This window comes from Cryptotermes secundus, unplaced genomic scaffold, assembly GCF_002891405.2.
Source record: "Cryptotermes secundus unplaced genomic scaffold, Csec_1.0 scaffold929, whole genome shotgun sequence".
In the NCBI taxonomy this organism is placed as follows: domain Eukaryota; kingdom Metazoa; phylum Arthropoda; class Insecta; order Blattodea; family Kalotermitidae; genus Cryptotermes; species Cryptotermes secundus.
The window spans coordinates 80,783-105,056 of NW_019725015.1; the positions used below are offsets into that span (position 1 = coordinate 80,783).

The following is a 24,274-nucleotide window of genomic DNA, read 5'->3' on the forward strand; positions in this document are numbered from 1 at the left end:
TCCTTAACAACATAAGTCGTTCATAACACTGAAATCATTAAATACGCATTGAGGTTTGTAACTTATTCCTGTGATCTTCCCGCACGAGACTTCAGGTGTTCACAAGCTTCACAATGCGAGCATGCGCACACGTACGCAGTCCCAATGTCTGTGCACAAAGAATTGGAAATGCATGATGCCCGCCTACTGTGCAAATAAAATTTTATTCATCACTCGCTGCTGGCTAAAACAAAAAAGCGACAAAAAGCCCTAAATCAGGCTGCATTCAATCCCTTTTCTCTGCGGTTTTTCATAATTCATCAGCACTGATCACGAACGCCATTAGCATCAACTGAAACTAGCGTAATAGAAAATTAAATGTAATTGCATCATTCATCCACTGTTAGAAGCCGGCGGCTAACAGGGACGGACATGCGCTTGCGTGAAGTGGAGGTGGAGGGGGAAGTATCGGGGCAAAGGCACCAGGAAATCCGGACACCGGTATCGGCAACACATCCCACTACATCCAAGTATAAAAGTTGACTGAATCGATGGATTGCTGGTTAATTGTTTAAATAATCACCGACGGAAGTTCACAGATAACTCCCCGATTTATTGCACATGGCAATGTTAATATTTCAGAACTGGCAGTGCTTCTGTCCGCTGGAAAAAAACGCCGTTCCTGAAGTCATCTCAACCTATGCCACATCGTGACTTATTTCCAAGCTACACCGACGGCAACGTCCCCGGTCTAATTAAGCGCCACGCTATGGAGGCGTATGGGCACCTCGGCACTAGGTGTAGGTGAGTGGTCAGTTTCACATTCCACTGCCTAGTGGCAGTGCCTAGTCTAGTCGCTACCGTGACTCAGGCACGCCGGTTCCTACCAGATCCTTCTTCGAAGCGGTATCTGCATTATTCAATTAAGCGCTTAAAAGAAAGTACCTGATTTGGAAATTCGTAATTTGTAAATTTTAGCAAATATTAGAGAAGGAGAAAGGTCTAGATCGCATTAAGTGGAGGAATTGTTTTGAAAGAGACTGTGGACCTGTCGTCTTGACAGATTACTGATGATGATGATGATGATGATTAGAGAAGCCGAGATAGCGTAGTCGGTATAGCGACTGGCTACGCGCTGGACGACCGAGGGATCGGAGCTCGAATCCCGGCAAGGCCAAGAATATTCTATTCTCCGCGTTGTACAGACCGGCTCTGGGGCCCATCCAGCATCCTATCCAATGTGTAATAGGGGCTCTTTTCCCGAGGGCAAAACAGCCAAGGCGTGAAGGTGACCACTCACATCCAACTAGCGCCGAAGTCAAGAAAACGTATTTCTATACATCCACCCCCCCACCCCCCAATACGTCTTTATGGCGTAGTGCTTAATTAGTTAAGCACAGGGACAACTTTATCTTTTTCATTTTTACTCTATCCGCTCCAGGCAATTCGTCACTTACTTTTTGTAGTAACATGGCTGGCGGACTGAGGGCAGGCCACAACATACCGACAAGTTTTCAGGAACTCGCCTGCGGCCGAGACTAAAGACATCACATAATGAGGAGCTTCGCGAAGTATGCAAGTAGCATAGCATTAAGGAGGCTAATGTGGGAGAATAAGAGAAAGGGACGGAGAGAAGGGAGAAGGCGGAGGAGAGGCGGTGTGGAACACTGACGCGCTCTCCGGGTTCCCAGGAAGCACCCGCTAGTCTTTCTGACACGGTATCACACAAGAATACCGTATGTACAGAAGTGGAAAGATAGGAGGGTTACACAGCACGCGGTTGAGGCACTATGCTACAAGTCGGAAGGTCGTGGGTTCGATTCCGATGAGCTCACTGGATTTTTCTATTGACTTAATCCTTCCAGCCTCATTATGGCCCGGGGGGTCGACTCAGCCTCTAACAGAAATGGATACTAGGAATCTGCCTGGGGGTAAAGGGCGGCCGGCCGGGGTAATGCTGACAACCTCACCGCCATCTGTGAGCCGATTCTTTAGGAAACGTGGAAGCTTCGACGTCTCACAACCCTATGGGCCTCAGCGTTGCTACTGTTCGCCTCAATCAGTGACTACAGTCGTGGCACAACAGCGCCTACATAGACAGCAATACTGTCCCGCTATATATGAGTGCAGGAGAAGTTGCCGCGATACCCGGCGCTGTAAGTGTTTTATCTCCCGCATTCCGCCTTCTCGTGACGACGACACAGTAACAGCATACAGGGACGTGCGTGACCACACGACGATTCTGCAAACCTGCGCGTGCTAGGTCGCGCTCAAACGTCTGTCTATGGACTCAAAGGAATTCGATCTTCGCTCATTTCCAGCCTTCAAAGCTTTGCTAGCGCGGGTACCAACATCTTTCAAGACGATTCCCTCTGCAGCCAGTATCATGGCCACTCAGTGTCCTTACAACCGATACTAGAAACACCAAAAGAAATTAATATTCATAACAATTTCTGGAGCCCGTCACGGTAGCCGAGCGGTCTAAGGCATGCACTGTCTTCGCTCGCTTGGAAGCCGGGATCGTGGGTTCGAATCCCACTCAGGGCATGGATGTTTGTGTGCGTTTTTCTGTGTTTGTCTATAGGTAGAGGCCTTGCGACGAGCTGATCACCCGCCCAAGGAGTCCTACTGTATGTGTAAGATCTAGAAAAACCGAAGCGAACCGAGTTCATGGAGGTAGGCCTAGGCCCACTGGGGCTGTAGTACCAAGGAAAAAAAAACAATTTCTGGATGTCAACACAAGCCTGTTCAGTTACTGCAAATAACTGAATGATGAATAGTTTTATCTTCTGGACAAAAGGTAAGGTAAAGTTGTCTCTGTGCTTAACTAATTAAGCACTATGGCATGGAGGCGTACGGGGGAGTGAAGGCATATCTCCCCATTCTTGATCTGGGCATTAGACGGAGGTGAGAGGTAAGCTTCACGCCCCTGCCGCTTTACCCCCGAGCCGGTCTGGACGCTGTGGGAGTTCTGCTTATGATTACTTTATGCTGGTTTCTGGACTAGCTCATTCTTCGGCCCGGAATATGAAGGCGACATTTTCCTTCTGAAAGTCGGCTGTCAACCACACAGCATCACATCCCAGAAATCTTCGTGTCCACAGTTGTGAGAACGGCAGATCCTGCGTAACTGAGTGACAGTTAACAGAAATGGACCTCTTGGAGTGCCGCATCATAAAGCCGACCACTCACCCCAAGCCGGTATCGAACTTAGGAGCGGGTAAACTATTACTGCCTTCATGACGTGATGCTTACTCACGGTGACACGCACATATTATAATTATTATTATTATTGTGGCGTGCCAGAAAGCGGGGATGGCTGAGGAGATCAGAGTTGATTTCAAGGCAACGCCTTGGAATCCGAACGCTAGCAAACCTAAGCAACGAATTGTTCGAGGCAGTTGCATGACAACGGCTGCGATAAACATGCATACTTCAGTGAGAACGAAATACCAGCAGGGCGTTGCCTAGGAATCGTTTGAACAACAAATGCGTTTCCCCGGAGATGAAGGGACAAGAAGTCCGTTGCATAAAAGAGGGAGAAACCAAAGCCTCCTACATGGTGCGCTCTATTCAGTCCGAGTGCACGTCATAAGGGTCTATCTTCGAACGAGAACGGTGTTTTCTACTAGGTCCGTGCGAAGAGGTTATAAGAAAGATAACTGGGGAAACCGAATCAGTTCTGTATGGGAGTCTATGAGGAAAAGAGGGAGTTGCAAGGGAGCCACCGCTCAGAGAGGACTTGAGCGTGTGACCCTGAAGAATCTCCACTGCTGCAGGTCATTGCCAGAGAACGGCTGGTGGAGACACAGCAGGCTGGAGAATACTCAGCGAGTGCTGTGGTGATTTGTGAAATGTGGAGATTAGCGATGGCGCTATAGTTCCGAGTCGTGTGTAAAGGTGATCAATAAATCCAATATCCAATCCAAAACCCCGTCTACAGTCACTCTAACACGTGACAATATGTTCTCATTCAAGGCGCGGACAGGTACAATTTTATCATTTACATCATATTCTGTTTCGTTCTGAGATGTAAATACTGAGCTTTGGTATTTAAACGTATCTGTCCTTTCGAAGTTTTGTCCACTTAATTCAATATCTATGCTGGATACACCTGCAGTTTCTTTAGTTTTCATATACTGTACTTAGTTCTGTTTGCAGACACCGCACGTCTGGGCTCAATGCTGACTGATTTACATCATCAGGGTCTTTCTGAAAAGCTGAGAGTTCCTCAGCTGATAAAGAAACTTGGGAAGGTTCATTACCTGTCAGGGCTTTCACTCTTCGAGGTTTCCTGCCGAAATGTTGCGTTTCCCATGCTGCATGTCTCGTCATCTCACGCTCCTTGATTTTATCGCCGTAATAATATCTCGCGTAGCCACTCTGAGTCTCCGGCAACTTCCTAGTGTTGCTCTAACCGGCCGCTTGAGAGCGTTCTGTCCACGCAATGCTGACGTCACGTAGCTGTTTAGAAGCAATGAACCTATTGAGTTTTCGGTTCCCAGACGTTTTTTCTTCCTTTCCCGTTCAAACAAAAAGGGAACAAAAGGAATTAGAAGAAGAAAGTCGTGACAAATTGATTTCCCTCAAACTTCTTTCCCTCGTTAACGGCCGTTCTTTCACGGGATCGGCACCGGGGGGCGCGGGGCGCGGGTTCCAGTGACGTAATCCGATGAGAGGAGCAACACGCTTCTGCTGCCCCCATTGGGGCCCGAGTTACATCTCTCGTAAACGGCACATGAATATTCGAGGACAATATTCAACACCTTCCATGTTACACACGAGATATGTCGCTCAGAATCGTAGTTTATTATGTGTTTACCTTGGTCAGTGAGAGAAACCATTACAGCCCGTTAGACCCAAAGCTATCTATGGCTTTTTAACAATATGCTTTTCGTATACTACAAATTTTGCATTGAGAGCACGAATAGATTGTTACTGTACGAGTACAAGGAGAGCGACAGTTTTCAGCACAGTCATATAAAGCAGACGAGCCCAGCTCCCGTTCTGACAACACACTTCCCACTTCTCTGCACTATCCTCTTATCTGGACGGCGTCACTTCTCACAAAGTGTCCGCGTCACTTGCGTGCTACGTGCCCGACCGATAAACCTTTTCATTTTAATCTCTCTAATACTCCAGTCCAGTGTTTTCATTATGAATTCTAACAGGCCCACAACATCCATACATTCATGATGCATCAGAAGTTTACACATCGGTGACTATAAAGAGAACTACAGTCCAGGACGTGACGCGGGGTAGTCCGGCAGTTCACCGACGTTTCGGCGAGACGTATTCATCTATATTCAGAGTCATGGGTGTGGTAAAAGAGCAATGTGCTACAAGCAAGGAGCCAGTCACCCCGCTGCTCTGCTTGGTGCCTGCTTTTTGACCCTGAAGATGGAGGCAGCACCTTCTATACGGCGTCACATCCCAGAAGATAATACTGTTTACAGAAATGTTTCTCAAACTTCCGGCAACTGCGGTCCATTACATGGTCGCTCGGCGCAAGAGCGAGCCGCTCAGCTATACCAACATTCCCCTAAGCCATAAAAAAGCATGCAACTGCGCTTCTGTCTGCGAACAGGAGAAATATTACAAAGCTGCCATAAACCAGTTTTCTCTATAAACAATTTTAGTGCAAAATGTTTCAATAATGATTCATTACTTTTTAATTTAAATTGTTTTGTTTATTACATGTCACTACATAATACAGAAAACCCTCGCTTATCCGGAGCAACTGGGGTTAGGTCATCCGGATTAATGAAGCAAAATGTAGCCCTAAAAGACAAAAAATAGAACACAACTAAATGGACAATTTAATGATGCAAATAGTGCTGATGAATATAAATAACAAAATATCACCGAAGAGCCTTTATTTAAAAACAATAAAAAGACAATGCATTTATTCTTCGATAGAAGACTCAGAAGTTGTACATGTTTTTGAACGTAATCATGCAGGTTTGAAGACAGTGCCAAGTTTTGTCTGAACAGGCAAGTAACTCATCTGCCTTCCTAAATGCGATGTGACTTTTGAATTATGTACTCAAATGTGGACAGCATTTTCATATATTTACCAGGTCTAAGGATGGTTTACTGTACTACATAGCACTACGGACCATTTGGTGGGCCGCAGTTTGAGACACAGGCTCTGTCCCGTACCTGAGATTGGCACACGCAGGCGGACGCTCTCGGCGTTGCGAATCCTGTACAGGGAGAGGGCTACTACGTGCTGGCACCAGAAGATGTCCTTCGTGTCGCAGCTGCACGTCACCGACGTGATCTTGCACCTGGAAACAAGCAGTTCTCGAGTTAATTACAGTTATCCACTTGCAGAGCATCTACATACAGTAATTCAGTAATGAAAAGCACCACGTCCAGAAGGGATCTAGAGGCTCGAGAGTGCTACACACAAAAACGCGCTGATTTTCAGAGATACGTAAGCCTCTCTCGGCCGATAGGCTACATTCACACTGGACAACTGCGTCATAATTGCCTTGCTACGAATTTGTTTGTCTGCCACTCACAACGCTCTTTTCGACACGTGCAACTCATTCAGTACGAGGTGCTTCGCCTTTGAATTTCGGGTTCGAATACTTAGGCCATGCGAAACGGTGGAGGAGACGACGCTGGCGCGTTGACGTCTCGATAGCGCACATCCAGGTCAAGACAAAGTATAAAAGTGACTATCATGGCTTAATTAATGGCCGGATATGTATTTAGGTACAGGAGCATAAGATTTATAAACCGGTAAAAATTAAATTATTATAGTTAAAAGTCCAGTAATTACTTCCATGCATAATAGTGAAATTATTTAAAACGGTCACGAAGAAAATGTTGACACCCTACAGTTGCAGTTCATGACGTCGAGCCTCAAATGCAAGCTGTATTCATGAAGAGCCCAGCAGAGCCGCGGAGCGGGTAAGCAGGCTCATAGCGCGAGGTTTGAAAGGGCGCTAAGCAACCCGAGCTGCATTACTGGCTCCAACGCATTCCCTTCAGTACTTAACAGCGGCCTCCGGAATTCCAGCTGGTTGCCAAGCACCAAAACCGCATCCATTCTGACACGAACACACGTCCTCGGAATTAGGAAAGCAATTAAGATCTTCATGCAAGAAAGCTGTTATGATTATGATATTTTATATACGGCCATAATTACACACACCAGAGCCAGGTTGCCTGGCTTAGTTGCTATACCGACCAGGCTTACGGGCTGGACTCAGGAATCGGGGTTCCATTTCCGGCAATTGTCTACAACGGCTAAGTTACCCCAATCAGCCTACTACCCAATGGGTAAAGTAAAGCTACCCCTGTAACGTGCTGTGGGGGCCCATAAGGTTTTGAGACGTCGAGGCTCCCATATACTCTAGACAATCGGTTCATACATGGCTGTGAGGTAGTCAGTCTCACGTGCCGGCTGCTCTTTACGAAGACTGAGTTGGCCCCAGGGCCACAGCGCGGCTGGAAGGATTAGGTTAATAGAAACATTCAATCATCTCACTGGGAATCGAACCCGAGACCTTCCGTTTGTAGCACAGTGCCTCAACCAACTATGCTACCGCGTACCACCCTATCGAATGAATACAGTGAGCTATTTTGTTGGGAGTTGGCGTGAGGCGGACCACTCACCTGCATCTAGTGTCGAGGTAAAAAAAAAAAAAAAAANGGAGTTATACTCAAGCCCCGCTCTCCACAGAAAACGTTACACTAAAATTCAGGCCTACACTTCCAAGCACAGTGTTGCCGAGCTGACGTCAGCACTATAGCGTTCACAAGAGTTGCCTCTGGAAACATCACTGTCAAAAATGGAAGTTAATTCAAAACTCTTTCAGAAGTCCAGGTGTCACAGTAACAAAGTGATTTCTATTTCGGTAATTAGTTTTCGGAAATGGAGATTCTGTGTTAATATTTTTCAAATACTGCACAAATTGTTTTTCCATACGTGCGCTGTCCGATCTGCATTCTGGTGACAAGAACAGGCACCGTTAATCTGTGGGGGATCAGACACAATTCCAGATTATCACAGTTGCATAATTGGACAAATTGGTTTGTCCAACTGATATGTGTGTTCCTCTCCTTCTCCCTCGAAACAGCCATTCTGACCGTTACTCGGTCGAGTTGTAATGTCCGGGTAGGCAGTACAGATCCTGACCACGGCGCTTTAAAGCAGCTAATTGTTAAGGCGCGTCCACATTACTCGTGGTCGTGCTCATGCTCGCCAGGCTTTTGCTCGTCGGGAGACTTGTCTGGCTTTTACTTGTGCTCGTAAATCTTCGTCCACACTACTTCAGTTGCTCGCCAGGCTTCGGCGCGTGAGGATCCGTATATTTACTTGTAGTGTGTATAGGCTGTAGTCGTATTTTAATTTATTGGCTATAGTTTTTAAATTACAAATTTAAAATTTGCTCGTCTCGTGACTTGTCATATCGTCCACATTACTCGCGAGCATAGCGAGTCACACGAGCACGAGCACTAGTAATGTGGACGCGCCTTTATACGTACGTGTGGAGGCGAGTTAGATTACCTCCATCGTATATCTGACAGTCTTACAAGACGACGAAGAAGGAACCCGGTGCCTGGAAGTATAACTGGGCCCACCCTGTCACTGGGGACATAAATACAAAGACCTAGTCCTTCAGGTTTGGGAGTTCAATGCAAGGCTGACGACCTTTTACTGTAAGAAAAGAACACTGTTGCGAAATCCAACGAAGCGAAAAACTGGATGGTTGAATTCACGGCGGAATAGAGAACTCCAGTAGAATCTTCTCAGTAAGGCTGTCTTGCCACTATGATTACGTACTGTACGACTGAGCTCCTGACCGGTCGGGAACAGACTTGCGGCACTACCTGTAGCACCCGCCATCGATCCGCCGTCATAGAGCAAAGGAGCGGAAGGAAGTGGCAGACATTGACCCACAAGCACTTCGCTAATTATTATGTTTTATGAATGAGTTCCCCTCCCTCCCCCTCCCCCCTCCGCCTCATGCACATACATCTGCCCCAGACATGCGCCGACCGCCATCTTGCACGAAGAACTCGTGACGGTCATCACAGCGAACCGTCGAGCATGTAAGACATTACGCCTGAAGCACACTGCCTGCTACCAGCAGAGCAACCGTGTCGGAGAAGTTGCCGTTACTCCACGGGGCTAGAATGACTGGTTCCAGCTGAGGGACAAATGTGACCCACAAGCTCCTGCGTGTCTGGGTGATGTGACCCGCAGGTGCACCACACGGCACAGGCGATGTCGTGGATCAGCAGACAGCACTCTCACGGCAGAGCTCAAGGGACGTGCAACGTCACGCGCATCAGTCACGTGGGTCTGACTGACCCTGAGAGGAACACAGGCGATCATAATGATGATGAGAACGGAGAAAATGAGAAACTGGAGAAGAAGACGGCGATGGCTGCAGAGGTGGCGAGAAAGCGATCAAGATGGTCATGACAATGAGACAGGAAAATTAACAAAATAATTTAAGAAGAAAATAAACATTGTTACGAAGAGAAGTTCTGGGAAAAACGAAACGCCTAGCTTCTTTTGATACGACACGCATCGCATAGAAGGCGACTTGTCCAACGTTTCTTCTACTGTTGCGTGTATTCGTTGCTGCTGGAACGTGTTTACCAAGCCGTTACCTAGCAACGATAGGGGGATACACATACAGACTTGCAAAAAAAGACTCTGGCTGAGATCCTCAAGGGGCTTGGCCTAAAGACGACCTGATTGGCGGTAAACCGGCAGTCGTAAAGTGACTCTCTCTCTCTCTCTCTCTCAGTTGTTAAGTCACTTGAGTGTTGCAGCTGTGAGATGTGAGAAGTTGGCAGCTGAGGCCGGGAACAGTTCGGAAACCTAGAGGAAAGGGAACGTCCGCCACTGGAAGCCTCTACCAAGCAACGGCTAGTGCTGACAGAAGATTTTGTGTGCTGCAATAACAGTGATCTTTGGAGTGTGTAACTCTGTGAGACTGGCGTGATTATTTATAGTTGCGAGTGTAAGTTTCCAGTGAGTCCAGTTACCCCGTCTCTAAGTCAATCGATCGCGTGACTATATATATGTATACATGCACTGTATTTGACGGCGCACGTCTGTGCAAAACAAATACAGACTTCGGCTCTTCCAGTGGCCTGACGCCACAGCGCGCCGTCGAGCGGGGGGNGGGGGCAGAAACACCGCGGCACAACATCCGAAATGACGGCATCACGACACTTGTCAAGGTACGCGTCCCAGATAATTGCCGCAAGAGGCAACTAATGCTGCAGGGCTGTCCAAGCCGTCTCTATATTTCCTTATTCCTGGTTTATGTAATGAAGCTTTCAATGGCTCATACTATGCATCGTCGAGGAGAATGTACAGAGGTACAGTTCCCCATGCCATGAACATACATGTCGCAGTATAAGTATTACTCCAGGCATTCTATATTTTTAGCTCTAGATGGAGATGAGTGGACAGCTTCGCTCCCCGACCGCTTTAACCCCGGAGAAAGAGACCCGAAACTTTTTGCATAAGAGGGTTGGTCAACCCCACAATCGGTCTGGACGTGGAGAGGCGACAGATCTGTTAGTATAGGGGATCGAACTCCGATTCCCTGGTCGTCTAGCGAAGAGTACAGTGGTTTGGCTCCTAAATTACAGGATAATTACTGAATAACGACATGGAAAGGAAGTGAAAGCCTGAGGTCTTGATGTAAGTTCAGCTACTATAGCGGCATATGAAGTGACTGAAGTAACTCACGAATAATCTCTGGACAGTCAAGTCTCCGGGATATTTGAATTAGCGACCCCCGGTGTGCCGTCGTCATGGAGTTTGCAGTTACAAGATGCCAGGGACGCTTTACAATGCCCTCTGTCCCTCAGGAGCTTAATACCCGATGACATACTGACAGCCGCTGGACTCCCTGAAGGGCCCAACATTACTCAGAAAACGGCACCCCTGAACGGCATGCAAAAATGGGCAAGTGAAACGTGCTAATATATTTCGTGCTCATCCAAATGTTAAACATTATTTAAAGAAAGTCACGATTTCGCGGCAGAGGACAGTCATCACTGTCTGTGGCCGCTTGCTCTCCAGTGCTACCGTACTGTTCCAGGCTTCGGCATGTAGGTCACCTCTTTCGCAGAAGTAATACCATCTACTGATCAGTCACCATAAGAGAACATCCTTACGGCCACTGAGTCGCCTTAACCCTCAGAAGCAGGACTTTCATCTATATAATAGCAAAAATTCGGTTCCTACCTCACAGAAAACACCGCGTATCTAGTGTAACGACCAACCATTTTTCATTGTTTGCTCGCTCCATGGATCTGAGTCCTCGTGAAGCTAATAGTTACTTACCCAGCCAAGATTTTCCCTATGCTTTACAGTGTACCAACAGCTCAAGTATGCGCAAACTGCGATTCAGCGAATATCCCATTGGTTATGGGGGGGGGCAGCCTTGCCCAAATTCCGCTTCGCAACTCACATTCAGACCAGAAATTGTCTTAGCCGAAAACAAATTCTATTCGTTCTATGTATATGTACGAGTAAGGCTTCACGTTTTATGTGAAAGGTGATGCAACCTGTGGTCTATTGGTTAGCACCAACGTTCATTCAGGAGGTATCGAGTTCAGTTCTCCGCTTGGAGATCATCAAGGCACTTTCTTCGTCGTTTTGATCAGTCCTTCCAAACAAATGCTACTACGTACATTTAAAATGGTCATGTATGTTCCTTTCCATATCTCTCACACTCACAGTTCATAACAACCCTCTCAGTTACACTGTGGCACTTGAAGCTAACATCCCCCCTCCCCAACTGTAGTGAACTGTAGCTGAACTGCGCCCCTTCGCGGTGCCCTCTGCTAGCATCTACACAAAGGGACTGCCGCCTGAAGCGGTTCCTGAAGTACTCACCTGTCGAAACTGACTGAAACTTTGTACTTCTTGTCAGGTTCCAGACTGTACGCCGATGACGTGGGGCTGCTGGACCGCGGGGTAGATACCACACCACTCAGATGGAACCCTGCAAACAACAACAGCATTCATTAACACGAGTGCCGGAAGCAGCGCAGTGGGTGCAGGCAACATTGCGAAAGAAAAGTCCTTGGACTTCTCGCCGGCGTGCGGACATGGGAAGTTACTTGGAGGTCTGCGTCACTGACTGGCGATGATGCGCCTTCGTGATCACAGCAGCTGGAGTAAAACAACATTTATTTTAATTTGGGCTGGGCTGGAAGGCCCGGTTCGATTCCCGGTAGTGCAAGATTTGTGTCTCTTCCACAGAGTCCAGACCGGCTCTGAAGCCCACCCAGCCTCCTATCCAGTGGGTGCGGGGGGTTCTTTCCCAGGGAATAAAGCGGCAGGAGAGTGAAGCTGACCACTCACCTCCATCTAGTGCCGAGGTCAAGAATGGTGGAGATGTACCCCCACTGCCGTATATGACTTTATGGCATAGTATGGACAACTTTACCTTCTTAACACGCCTCTGAAAAGAGTAAGTGCCTATACTTATTAGGACATAGTAACACGTCACTGAAAGAGACGCGCCGATGTTCTCTACAACACGAGGCGGACAGCCTAAATGATAGCAGGTCACCGTCACATTACGCACTGCAGGATGGGTAGCACGCCATTGAAGAGCAACATGAACGTCCGAGCTCCATGGGAAACACGACTTAGGCGATTAAGCAAATCAAGTCCCTTACTGCAGGTAGCGGTCACTGTTCTGCCAGCCAAACAAGCTGCTCATCCCCCTCCAAATTTGTTTACCGTCTCCAGATCATCTCGTTCAGGGGAGACACAGAACCGGTATAACTTACCATTTATATGTGCAGCTGAAATAAAAAGCAAACCCGTTTCTAACTGGAGCTGTTTCCTGCGTCCGTCACTGTTGACCTCTCAAATGCTAAGAACGAGATATCTCGTTTGGACACCATTCCCTCTTGCTTTGAATATAGCCACGTTTAATATTTAACAAAAAACCTGCGCCGTCATCTTTAGAAATTGGAGCCTAATCGTCTGTATCTCTTCGGCAATCAAAACTCTGAATTACCATGCAGACATACTAAGAAATAAAAGCACTTATTTGCTGTATGGATATGACAAATATACGTACGTTCTTCGGCCAAGCAAGAGACTTCAAAACGTGTATATAAGCAATCTCATACTGTTCAATTTCAATGACGTTAGTAGGATAGGGCAGGCGGAGTTATTCGTCAGTCAGAAACATTCACCCGAGCTGTTTCGACGTAAAGGAGAGGAGAGAAGGAAAGGGGAGGACAATGACAACAGAACAGACAAATGTAAGGAAAACCAATGCGGGGAAGCAGGAAGGTAAGTCGCTCAGCTAGTCAAGAAATTCCAAATCCTTCAAATACTCCGAAGGTTCACCGCCGTACACATAACAGCCTGCCACTGGATCCTGTCGTGAGCCAGTTGATTCCAGTTCACACCCTAAGACCGTATATTCAATTCCACGTCGTTTCACTGAGAGGGTTGGCGTAGCGATAAGGCTCTATACTCGCATCTGGGAAGTGCTCAGTTCGAATCACGGCCGGGCGCCGGTCATCATGACTGAGGTTTGTCGTAGTGTTTCTCAGACACTCCATACGAATGCCGGGATAGTATCTCGATCATAGCTCCATCGCTTCCTTCCGAACGATTTCCAATTAATCTACCAATTAATCTGTTCGACGTTACCGACAGCGCCACAAAATATCATCCCGCCATTTACGACTACGTATCCAAGCTTCCCTCAAGTTTCTCCGGCTAAAATCTGTCTTCACAGGACAGAAGGCTTCAAGACTCGCTCGTCCAGATCCTAGCTTTGAGTTGACAGAAGGCAACTGAGTCATGATATTTCAAGGCCATCTAATGCAGCTTGTAGAACCGATCCACAGGGTTCTTACGGCGGTGACTGTCACTCCGTGTAGTCTGGTACACAGGTCCCGAGGTTTCAGAAGAACCTGCTACCTCAATTTCACATCACAAGCACGGAGGAGGCATCAGGTTCCTCCGAAACGCTGACACATTTACTTAACGACAAGGAGTCACATTCGAAACGACAGTAACCTTCATTCGCGACGGGGTTACTGCTGATGGGAGGAACTTACTAGGTACCAAATTAGTGTTCGCACAATGCTCACGTCCCAGACGGACCAAACAAACACAGTGCTCCAATTGCCTTACAAAATATTGACTCCTAATTCCGTTCTTATGTGGTTCAACAGAAAAAATACTAACATAACACGTCAATCTGACATGAACAGTGGTGGGAGCGGGGTTCGAGCAGAGGTGATTAGGGACAGTTCCCATTTTATGTACGCATCATTTGTTTTTATAACATAAAAAATGCAGTAACTCTTGCTTGCAGAGAGCGCCACGTACAATGACGTAAATATGGTAACCGCTCGAGACTCGCTTCCCGCCAGCCTGATGTTCCAGTGTATTCAAATGGTGTGCATACTGCATATCCTGCGAGGGGCCACGTCAAACATTGATAAAGCTCATGGCAGTAATCTTCATGCAAATATGGTGCTGACTCATGAGGACTCATTATTAGCCGATGCAATGCAACTGCAGGGCATGGCCACATGACTCATCGCAACTCACAGTCGTTCCTCCAGGTCCTGGCTTCCAGCCAGAATTGAACAAATTTCCATTCTGAAGCGGGAAGGGGGGTATTTTAGCTATTCATTTCGCCCCTGATGTGTGGCCAATTTCGAACTCTCGTTCGCGGATCCAGGTTACTGCAGCGGCAACGGCGGCAACACTCTGCACTCGTATTCGGACCCTCGGCTCACACGACCAAGGCTGAACGATGTATATGGTTTTCCTCAGACTTCCGACGCACAGAGTGAGTCGTTGTTGCGTGCGTTCGGAGCCTGGCCCCGTCTCGTACCAGGTTCGGTGGTAACGCAGCGGTAACGCTACAAGACTTGCATTCAGAAGGGTTCGGTTGGAATCTCGCCCGCAACACCGGGTACTCTGAGGCTTTTCGTGGTTTTCCTCATCCCCTCCAAGCAAATGTTGGAATATCTCCTTCAGGCCACGTCCGCTTCCTTCCAGTTCATCTGTCACCGTACCACCCGACGCTATACAGTCCGCGACGCTGAGAGCGTCATATAGCGTAAAAGTAAAATAAATCACAGCGGTGACTGCAGCGTCTTCTGGACTGTGACATCGTGTAGTCTTGAAGGCAGATATCGACGTTTCAGAAGAACACGCTGACTCCATCTTCAGGGTGAGGGTCTGGCTCGGTTATAAACGCACGTTGCGAGGAACGTGGTCACTGAGATCCCTGAAAGGAAATAGGCTCCAATCACGAGAATCGTCACGTTATCTCACGCGATATCCTGTCAGGTTATGTACGTCTCATTTATTTCCTGTGTTTTCACCACTTCCACACCAAGCACCAGGCAAGGATTCATGAGCCCGCGTCCAGCCCGCCAAAATCAAACAAACCCTTTTAAGGCTCGTCGGTAGGTTAAATTCCTGCTGGCCTTCGCCAGCACAGTCACTCCTGGCTTCAGTCTCCTCGAGATCCATGAACAAGAGTTTTATTCTCTCCTAGACATACTATGTGTTTCGAACTGGGTCATCTTCTTCGACGAAGGAAGGGTCGGTCTTTCTATGTGGGCGCTGCGTTTGTTACACCGTAGTTTCAGCACGAGTATATCCGCGCTGTCCAGGTCACTCTGGACTTTGTGCAACCTCTGTCACTGCACTACACTAAGTTTCAGCACGAGTATATCCGCGCTGTCCAGGTCACTCTGGACTTTGTGCAACCTCTGTCACTGCACTACACTAAGTTTCAGCACGAGTATATCCGCGCTGTCCAGGTCACTGTGGACTTTGTACAACCTCTTTCACTGCACTTACTAACATTCTTACAAGGTATGGAGAGGTTTCCTGTCAATGCAAGCTTTGGCAGCAGGTTATGCCTGCTTAACTTATGTCACTACTCTGAAACTGCAACCAGTTAGCTGGACGGTCGTAGGCCTGACCGCCGCCAAGTTTAAGCCTCTTCTCCTTCCTCGGTGCCATGTACATTTGGATTTACATGCTGTGGGATTACTTCTGCTTGTGTCCTTCATAATTTCGTTATACAGCCATTCACGTAAGGAATTTTGAAAGCCACGTTCAGTTCAAAATAATATATAAGAATCCAGTTCGTACCGCACAGGAAACACGTCATGTCTCTACTTACGTACTTACTTACTTACTTATGGAGCTGAGCCCTTCCGGAGGAGCCGCCAATTCTGCAGCTACTCAAGAATTTCCCAGTATTTTATGGAACTCGATGGTTCATTACCGTGTTCACAAGAGCCCTCCACTGGTCCCTATCCTGAGCCAGATCTATCCAATCCATACCATCCCATTCTCTCTAAGATCCATTCTAATGTTGTCCACCCACCTACGCCTTGGTCTTCTCTGTCGCCTCTTTTCTTCTGGCTTTCCCACCAATATCCTATACACATGTCTCTACTATGAACATAAACCGGTTAATGCTGTTTATGGAAACAGTCGCTGTTTATTGTGAGAACCATATGAAACATACAAATACACCCTGTGGGCAGAATCTAGAGTTTTAGTATGTTAAACCTGGAGGTACCTATAGTAACCACCACTGTTTAAGGGGTTAAATATCCATGGAAATACCCGATGGTTACATCAAACATTGGAAGAAATTCGTTTAAAATTTCTGTTGTCATTCTACCAATACCGAACACGAGTCCAGGTGTCCACCCCGACAAATATACAAATGAAACATTTAAGATTCCGTGAGATCTGCCTTATAATCCGTATGCATTGCAGTGCCGACCCAAGCAAAGAAACATGGGGCTGGTTTAACGAACTCTTCCGGATCTGCCCACAACGCCAGGGCCAGGGCCAAGATTCGGTTTGGTAGGTCCACTCGGACTGAACACAACAGCCACAGATAACAGCTATCGTTCCATGGGGCTTTTTAATTTACAACTCGCACTATCACAAAGCACCATACACTTGTGAATTATTCGTAAACCCATCAACGTATCTATTGGAATCGGATATAAGCTCTTTTGAAGTGAACAGAGGCGGAAAAAAAAGAGAATTTTTAATGCACAATTTCTAACTCTGTCCCTTGATTCCCTTTATAATAATTATCGGACATGTAAAGGCATCGTCCTCGCCACAAACACTAAACTTAAACTGAGCACCACTCACGCGCGTTCCTAGCAGAGCACACCAGACACGCTTCGCAGTCCGTCAGTCGGTGATGTGGCGATCCCGAGTTACTGATCACGCGTGTTCCTAGCAGAGCACACCAGACACGCTTCGCAGTCCGTCAGTCGGTGATGTGGCGATCCCGAGTTACTGATCACGCAAGTTCCTAGCAGAGCACACCAGACACCTCGCTTCGGTGATGTGGCGATCCCGAGTTACTGATCGCGCGTGTTCCTAGCAGAGCACACCAGACACTTCACTTCGCAGTCCGTCAGTCAATGATGTGGCAATCCCGAGCTACTGATCACGCGTGTTCCTAGCAGAGCACATAAGACACCTCGCTTCGGTGATGTGGCGATCCAGAATTACTGATCACGCGTGTTCCTAGCAGAGCACACCAGACACTTCGCTTCGGTGATGTGGCGATCCCGAGTTACTGATTCAGGACAGGGTACTGCGGGGAATATTTGGAACTAAGAGGGATGAATAAGAGGAGGCTGCACAAATATTTAGTGAGGGCCTTCTAAATTTGTACCCCTCACCAAATATTAATACAGTGATCAAACCAAGGAGGCTGAGACAGGCAGGCAGCACTAAAATTCGGTTTTGTAAGAAACACCCTAATCAATAACATGGCATTTACTACGGCTGCAGACGACCAGTGTACCTGCAAATTATGTGGAACCTTCTTTGTACGTTATAATTACCAAATATGGTGAAGGAGCGAAATTTTGGCGTTGCAGCAAAGTGACTTTGAACAGGGGGAATATACAATAGTGGGCTTTGGGAGAGGACTACTGCACTACCAGCCACCGTTTGCGATACCTGCTAGCTTTTCTGTACGGTGAAAACTTCCAGTCAGCCGCGAGCCATCAAGCAACAACTAGCACACGGATCACTGGGTACAAACTGCGGTCACGAACAATATGCATCGGGTTTACTTTGAGTCGCGCTCATTGGGGCCTACGTCGATGTGGAGGGCTTCGCCCCGCTTATCTATTTAATCAATTATTATTCACAGAATAAATACTGAGGGGGCCGACAGCCGGATGGCATCTTAAGTGACTTAAGGCGTCATGTCAATAACTGAAGTTACTGTCCCTCAAGTCGAATCTGAACGTTGGTACTTGTCTACCAAATTATACGGCGTCACATATCAGAAGACTGTAATCTTTGATCGTATTTGGTTCGGATTTCGATAACCTAGTCGGGTAGACTCGGCTAGGCTTGCACAGAATCAGATCTGCGGTAAGGTAAGATAAAGTCGTCCCTGTGCCTAGCTCATTGAGCACTACGCCATGAAGACGTGTGGAGGAATGGATGTATAGATGAACATTTTCTTGACCTCGGCACTGTGTGGAGGTGAGTGGCCGCTTTACCCCCGGTACTCATTGGATAGAAGACCGGGTGGGCCCCAGAGCCGGTCTGGACGTCGTGGAGAAAATTCTTGAACTAGAACTTCGACCTCTCGGTCGTCCAGCCCGTAGCCAGTCGCTATTCCGACTGAGCTATCCTGACTCCTTTCAGATCTGCGGTAGGTTAGTCTGGCGCAGGGAACGCAGGTGAGTGAAACTATGGCACAGATCGAGTTGTGGGTACCGAACAAGGGAATACTGAAGATTAAAATTAGCTGGACACTCCTGAGTGGTGGATACTTTGCGCCCGACCTTGAGAAGTGAGCACAGGGAGAACGGGAGGAGATGTAACAGTACCACATCCCGTCATGTTCGCAGTCCCTGCCCGCATTTAAACCTCCCCCTCCCCAGATGAAACTGTTTTCCCTCAGCACACGAAACAAACTGGGTTGTAATAGCCTGACATGACGAACACACTGCTATAATCTTCAGTGTCGCAGAGTAGGCCAAGCAAGGAACCAGAAACAATCAGGCTAGTCGTCTGCTGCCTCCGAAACGTCGAGCTTCTTTCCGAAATACACGACGCTATAACCCAGAACAGCATACTGTTCGCGGCCACGTCTGTAAGGTCCTCGAATCAAACAAGTGACAGACTCACGCACATCCTCTGAGACGTGATGCCGCTTGGAAGGGTAGACAGAAACCGAAGTTTCGGAGAAATATTCCGCTTCTGCCATCACGGTGCAGCAAATTCCCCTGAAATATTGGTACTTGTCTGCATGGCGTCACATCCCAGAAACCCGTGATCTTAAACGCTGAAAGTGGCGCAACCTTCAACAATTCTCCGTTCTACTTAAGTACGCTGTCAACAGAGGGAGCCGGCATAACTCAGTCGGGCTACGGGCTGGACGGCCAGGGTTTGACTCCCGGCAGGGGTAACATATTTTTCTCTACTCCACAGAATCCAAACCGGCTTAGGGCCCCACCCAGTCCCCTATCCAAAGGGTACCGGGGTCTCTTTCCCCCGGGGTAAAACGACCAAGGAGTGAAGGTGACCACTCCCCTCTATCCAGTGCCGAGGTCAAGAAAGGTGGAGCTATACTCTCTCTCCCATATTTCTGCATGGCACAATGCTTAACTAAGCACAGGGACAACTCTACCTTATGTTACACTTTACACCTTCAATATCTGTGATAACGTTGAAGAGGACAGGTAGAGGTGTCCCTCTGTTTAAGTAAGCATCACGCCATGAAGGCAGTTGAGGTACAGACTAGATAGAGATGAGTAGTTAGCTTCACGCCTCGGCCGTCATCTCAGTTCTCTCTCGCTCATGTTCTCACTTCAGTGAATATCTCGCGTAGCAGTCGTCACGACCCAGCTACTAAATCGGTCGAACAGGTCGCTGCAACATCACCTCGTACTTTTACAATTCAGTGGCTCTGTCGTTTTTCTGATCTTCCATTCTTAACTCAATGCTAAACGTCCCGTCGTACTGAAGGGAGGAAAGGGCTTTTTTTTCTCTCTCTCTGCTCGAGTGTTTAAACATCGGCTGTAGAAGATGAACAGCAGGGCCCGACCTCACGCTTCCCTAGTGATGCATCAACAAGCTCCAAATAACATACCTCGCTTTTCTACTGTTTTAAGGCTGACGTTCACCTAAATAGCTAACTCTGCGGGGGGAATTCATTACCGTGTTGACAGGAGTAAGTCCTTAGTCCCTAATTTGAGCCAGATGAATCGAGTCTACATCCTTCCATCCCATATCTTTAAGAGTGTATTTCAATCTACAATTAGACCTTCCAAGTGAACTCTTTCCTTTAGGGTTTACAACCAAAACACTATATGCGTTCCTCTTCTGCCGTGTCCATCTGAGTAAGAGTCGGTTCCAGTTCCTGCAGCCCAGAATCCATTCAAGCCGTTTGTTTACTAACAACGTGACGGTGTGCATCGAGACAAGACGGCGTCGATATTAGTGCGATCAACGAACAGGAATCAGAAATGGCAAGCCAGACAGAAGCGCTCTATAAAAACCAGCCCAAGTGCCACTACTCTGACCGTCACAAACTCCCACATGACCGGACCTGGGTTTGAATGTGGGCTGTCGCGTTGGGAAGCAGGTGACTTACCGCCTCATCTATGACGATGTTCCGCGAAATCATTCTAAACAAGAACACGCTCTGCAGGCGTTCAAGCAGGTGCTGTCCAAACAGTAACGGAAGAGCCGGTCTAGCGTTCAGCTTGCAAATTACGTTGTCGGCTTCTCAAGAAAAGTGTTCTGTCTTGCTCGAGATGTTGTAGTGACTGACACATCAACCTGACGACAGAAAATAAAATTAAAAAAAAAATGCACGGCCGTACCAGGTGTCAGTCACTTTAGCTTTCCCTCCAGGACGTCCCTAACCGTCGCAACAAACTTCACCCGATCTTGAAACGATATACAGTAAACCATCGCTAATCCGGTTACAGTTAATCCGGATCGAAATATGTATAAAAAAATGAATTCTGTTCACAGTTTAGTACATACTTTAAAAGACCTTCCAGACTGTGGTGAGGACAGCTGGAGACTGAAACCACGCAGAAAAATACCCAAGACTGGCTTCAGACGGATAAAGGAGGCCCTGGATTTCAGCTTCTGACAGAGGAAGAAATTTATGCAGATATTTTACCGCGACGTTGCATAGCAACAATAGCAGTATGGACTCCATACAAAGCCAGTCACGCGATAGCCATCTTGGTAACCTACTGGCGCGCTGTTGCCTAGCAAACGAACTATAAGCATTCATCCTATTGTTGAGTGCGCTTACGCGACTGAAGGTTCTTTAGAGGTCGTTGCCTAGAAACGTTCTGGCCATCCACGTTACGATATACACAGTGTGGCTCCGAAATCTTTTGTTAACTTCATAAAAATGGTATATTTCCTCTATAATTGCCGCCGGTTGGGTGAGAACTCCCGATGCTTGGAAACTGGTATAACCTGGAGCATACTGCAATTTGCTGCCGGCCCGAAGTGATGAAGACCCGCGAATTGTAGCGGAACGGAAGTCTCTTTAGTATGCTACCAAGACCGTCTTGTTAACTCACATTAACACATGCTTCTGCATGACTGATTGGTTCCTAGCATATCAAACCATTTCCATGCTACCCAGAACACGTGATCGAGTACTGAAAAACAACCGCATATTTTGCCAACACACTGTAGTTAGATAGTGGGGGCACGCGGTAGCGTAGTTGGTTGAGGGGCTATGCTACATGCCGGAAGGTCGTGGGTCCAAGTCCCGATGAGGTCACTGGATTTTTTTTTCAATTGACCTAATCCTTCCAGCCGCACTATGGCCCTGGGGTTGACTCAGCCTCTAACAGAGATGAGTACCAGAAATTAATTAAATAATTTTCCCGGGAAGTAAAGCGCGGCCGGAGCGTAAGGCTGACAACCTCACCGCCAGCTTTGAGCCTATTGTCTAGATAATGTGGGACCCTCAACGTCTCAACCCTATGGGCCTTCATGGCATGGTACAGGGATAGCTTTACTTTTACTTTAGATATGCACCTGTTGTCTCAGTCTTCAGAGCAGATCTGAAGACAGACGCTACCAGAGTAGACAGCGTCACATCCCAGACGACAGGACGTCGTCGACGACCTGACCGCCGTCAGGTTCCGAATTGTGATGTTCCTGAGGCCTACACAGTTCTCTCCAGCAGTGTCCACCTGGTTCTCTTTCAGCCTTCTAAAGGCGCTATTCAATGCCATGCCCCCGGGGGACTAATTGCTGACCACGACATCAGGGACCAGATGAGGTTCTCAGGCATACTGCTTCCTTACCGACCAGCCCCTCAGGCTGTCTCCTCACTCCACATCGAAACACAAAGATGAAGATTTGGGAGGCAGAGTTGCTGGCCGCGTGCTAACATGTATATCCCTACACCTAAAGGTTGGCATTCCTGCTTCGTATTCTGGGTGCTATGTTAAAGGTTGGCATTCCTGCTTCGTATTCTGGGTGCTACTGTTAAAGGTTGGAACTCATGCTTTGTATTCTGGGTGCTACTGTTGAAGATTGGCACTCCTGCTTCGTGTTCTGGGTGCTACTGTTAAAGGTTGGAACTCATGCTTCGTATTCTGGGTGCTACTGTTGAAGACTGGCACTCCTGCTTCGTATTCTGGGTGCTACTGTTAAAGGCTGGAACTCGTGCTTCGTATTCTGGGTGCTACTCTTAAAGGTTGGCACTCCTGCTGCGTATTCTGGGTGCTGCTGTTAAAGATTGGCACTCCTGCTTCGTATTCTGGGTGCTACTGTTAAAGGTTGGCACTCCTGCTTCGTATTCTGGTGCTACTGTCCTTGCTTTCCTCACAGTCTCCAGATAAACTGTCCGACAAACAAGCGTACACGCAGTGCAGTTCAGCAGTTCCCCGACGTATCGGAGGTACCAGTCGCCTACATCTTCAGGATCCAAGAAGTAAAGCTGTGTTGCTGCTGGTGGTGTCCTGTTTGGCTTTCTCCTCAACTTTGAAGCGATTACGCTCCTCCTAAATGCTTCAGACTTCTGGGAACTACACGACGTTACAATCCGCAAGCTCGAACCCTTAGTAATCGCCGCAGTGAGGACTTCAAAATCTAACGTATCGGATAAAAGTAGAATGTAAATTAATTAAGCACAATTACCTGACGGTGTACAGGGGAGCGGACGCACAGCTCCACCTCGGCACTAGAGTGTTCAGCCCCTGCCGCTTTACCCTAAGGAAAATAGCCTACGGTATCCATTGTACAGGAGATGAAGAGGATTACATGGCCTATCTGGACATTCTGGGGAAGAAAAAATACTTTACCTTTACCGGGAATCGAATCCTGAGTCCTCGGTTGTCCACTCTGTAGCCTAACCACTATACAGACTAGGATATCCCGGCTCCTGACAACTGAGACTACATCCCTTACAGTTTAACTTTCACCGTCACCCTGTCCCTAGACTCTACACAACCTGCACAACTGAGGAAACGCTGACTAACCCATGAAACCAATTAATCGTATGACGTAAAACCTCTCAATTTTGCATTCAAAAGCACAAACTTATACTGATATCTCTTCAAGGCGTACAAGAAGGTCTTTGTGGCAGATTTTAGCTTTTCACGCGCTGCTATGAAAATTTCAGTCTTCTGGTGTGCGCCGCCATTTCATGTAGATATAAACGAATCGAAGGAACGTGATGTCTCTATCATGCTACAACAATGACGGCCCTGAAGATGGAGGCAGCATATCCTCTCGAAACAGCACTAACGGTCTACCAGACAAAACGGAGTCGCATCCCAGAAGAAAGTAATTTTCACTGTCTTTTTTGTTCAGTCACTCCCGACAAATTCTGCTTGAACTGCCTTGCGGTGCGACAGTCTTAACGCTGAATGCACCACGGACAGGCTAACCATGTTTCGGTTTAGCACACTGCCCTCGCTTGCATCCCCGCTGCCTGCCGGCCGCCCTTGACCCTCCCTCCGCCCCAAACACATGTTTGGGTCACAATCCCTTTCCCCTCACATTCTCTGGAGCGGTGACTGAACTTTAAAAGCAGGTCTATCTAAAATGGCCGCCTTCCTTCTGCACCACACTGTGAGTTCCATGACGATGTAACGCAAGGAGTTTCCGATTTAAGACAAGCTTCCGGAACGGTTCCGATCGGGTACCTGTCCCTCTGCCTCTGCATGCTACGCACGCGTTACTCCGATTTTCGTATCGATTTACTTGGTGCTCGAAATTACGTCCCGCCATCTCTCAGCA

General features: G+C 47.6%; 1 protein-coding gene across 1 annotated transcript in view; it reads right to left on the reverse strand.

Annotated features, from left to right (window-relative positions):
- LOC111863261 (zinc finger SWIM domain-containing protein 4) overlaps positions 1–24,274 on the reverse strand; it is a 209,536-nt gene that overhangs the window by 34,337 nt on the left and 150,925 nt on the right. The window contains exons 2-3 of the mRNA XM_023849422.2: positions 11,867–11,975; positions 6,142–6,269 (exon numbers count right to left, since the gene is read on the reverse strand). Of these exons, the coding sequence (XP_023705190.2) occupies positions 6,142–6,269; positions 11,867–11,975 (237 nt within the window). The remainder of the gene's footprint in view (positions 1–6,141; positions 6,270–11,866; positions 11,976–24,274) is intronic.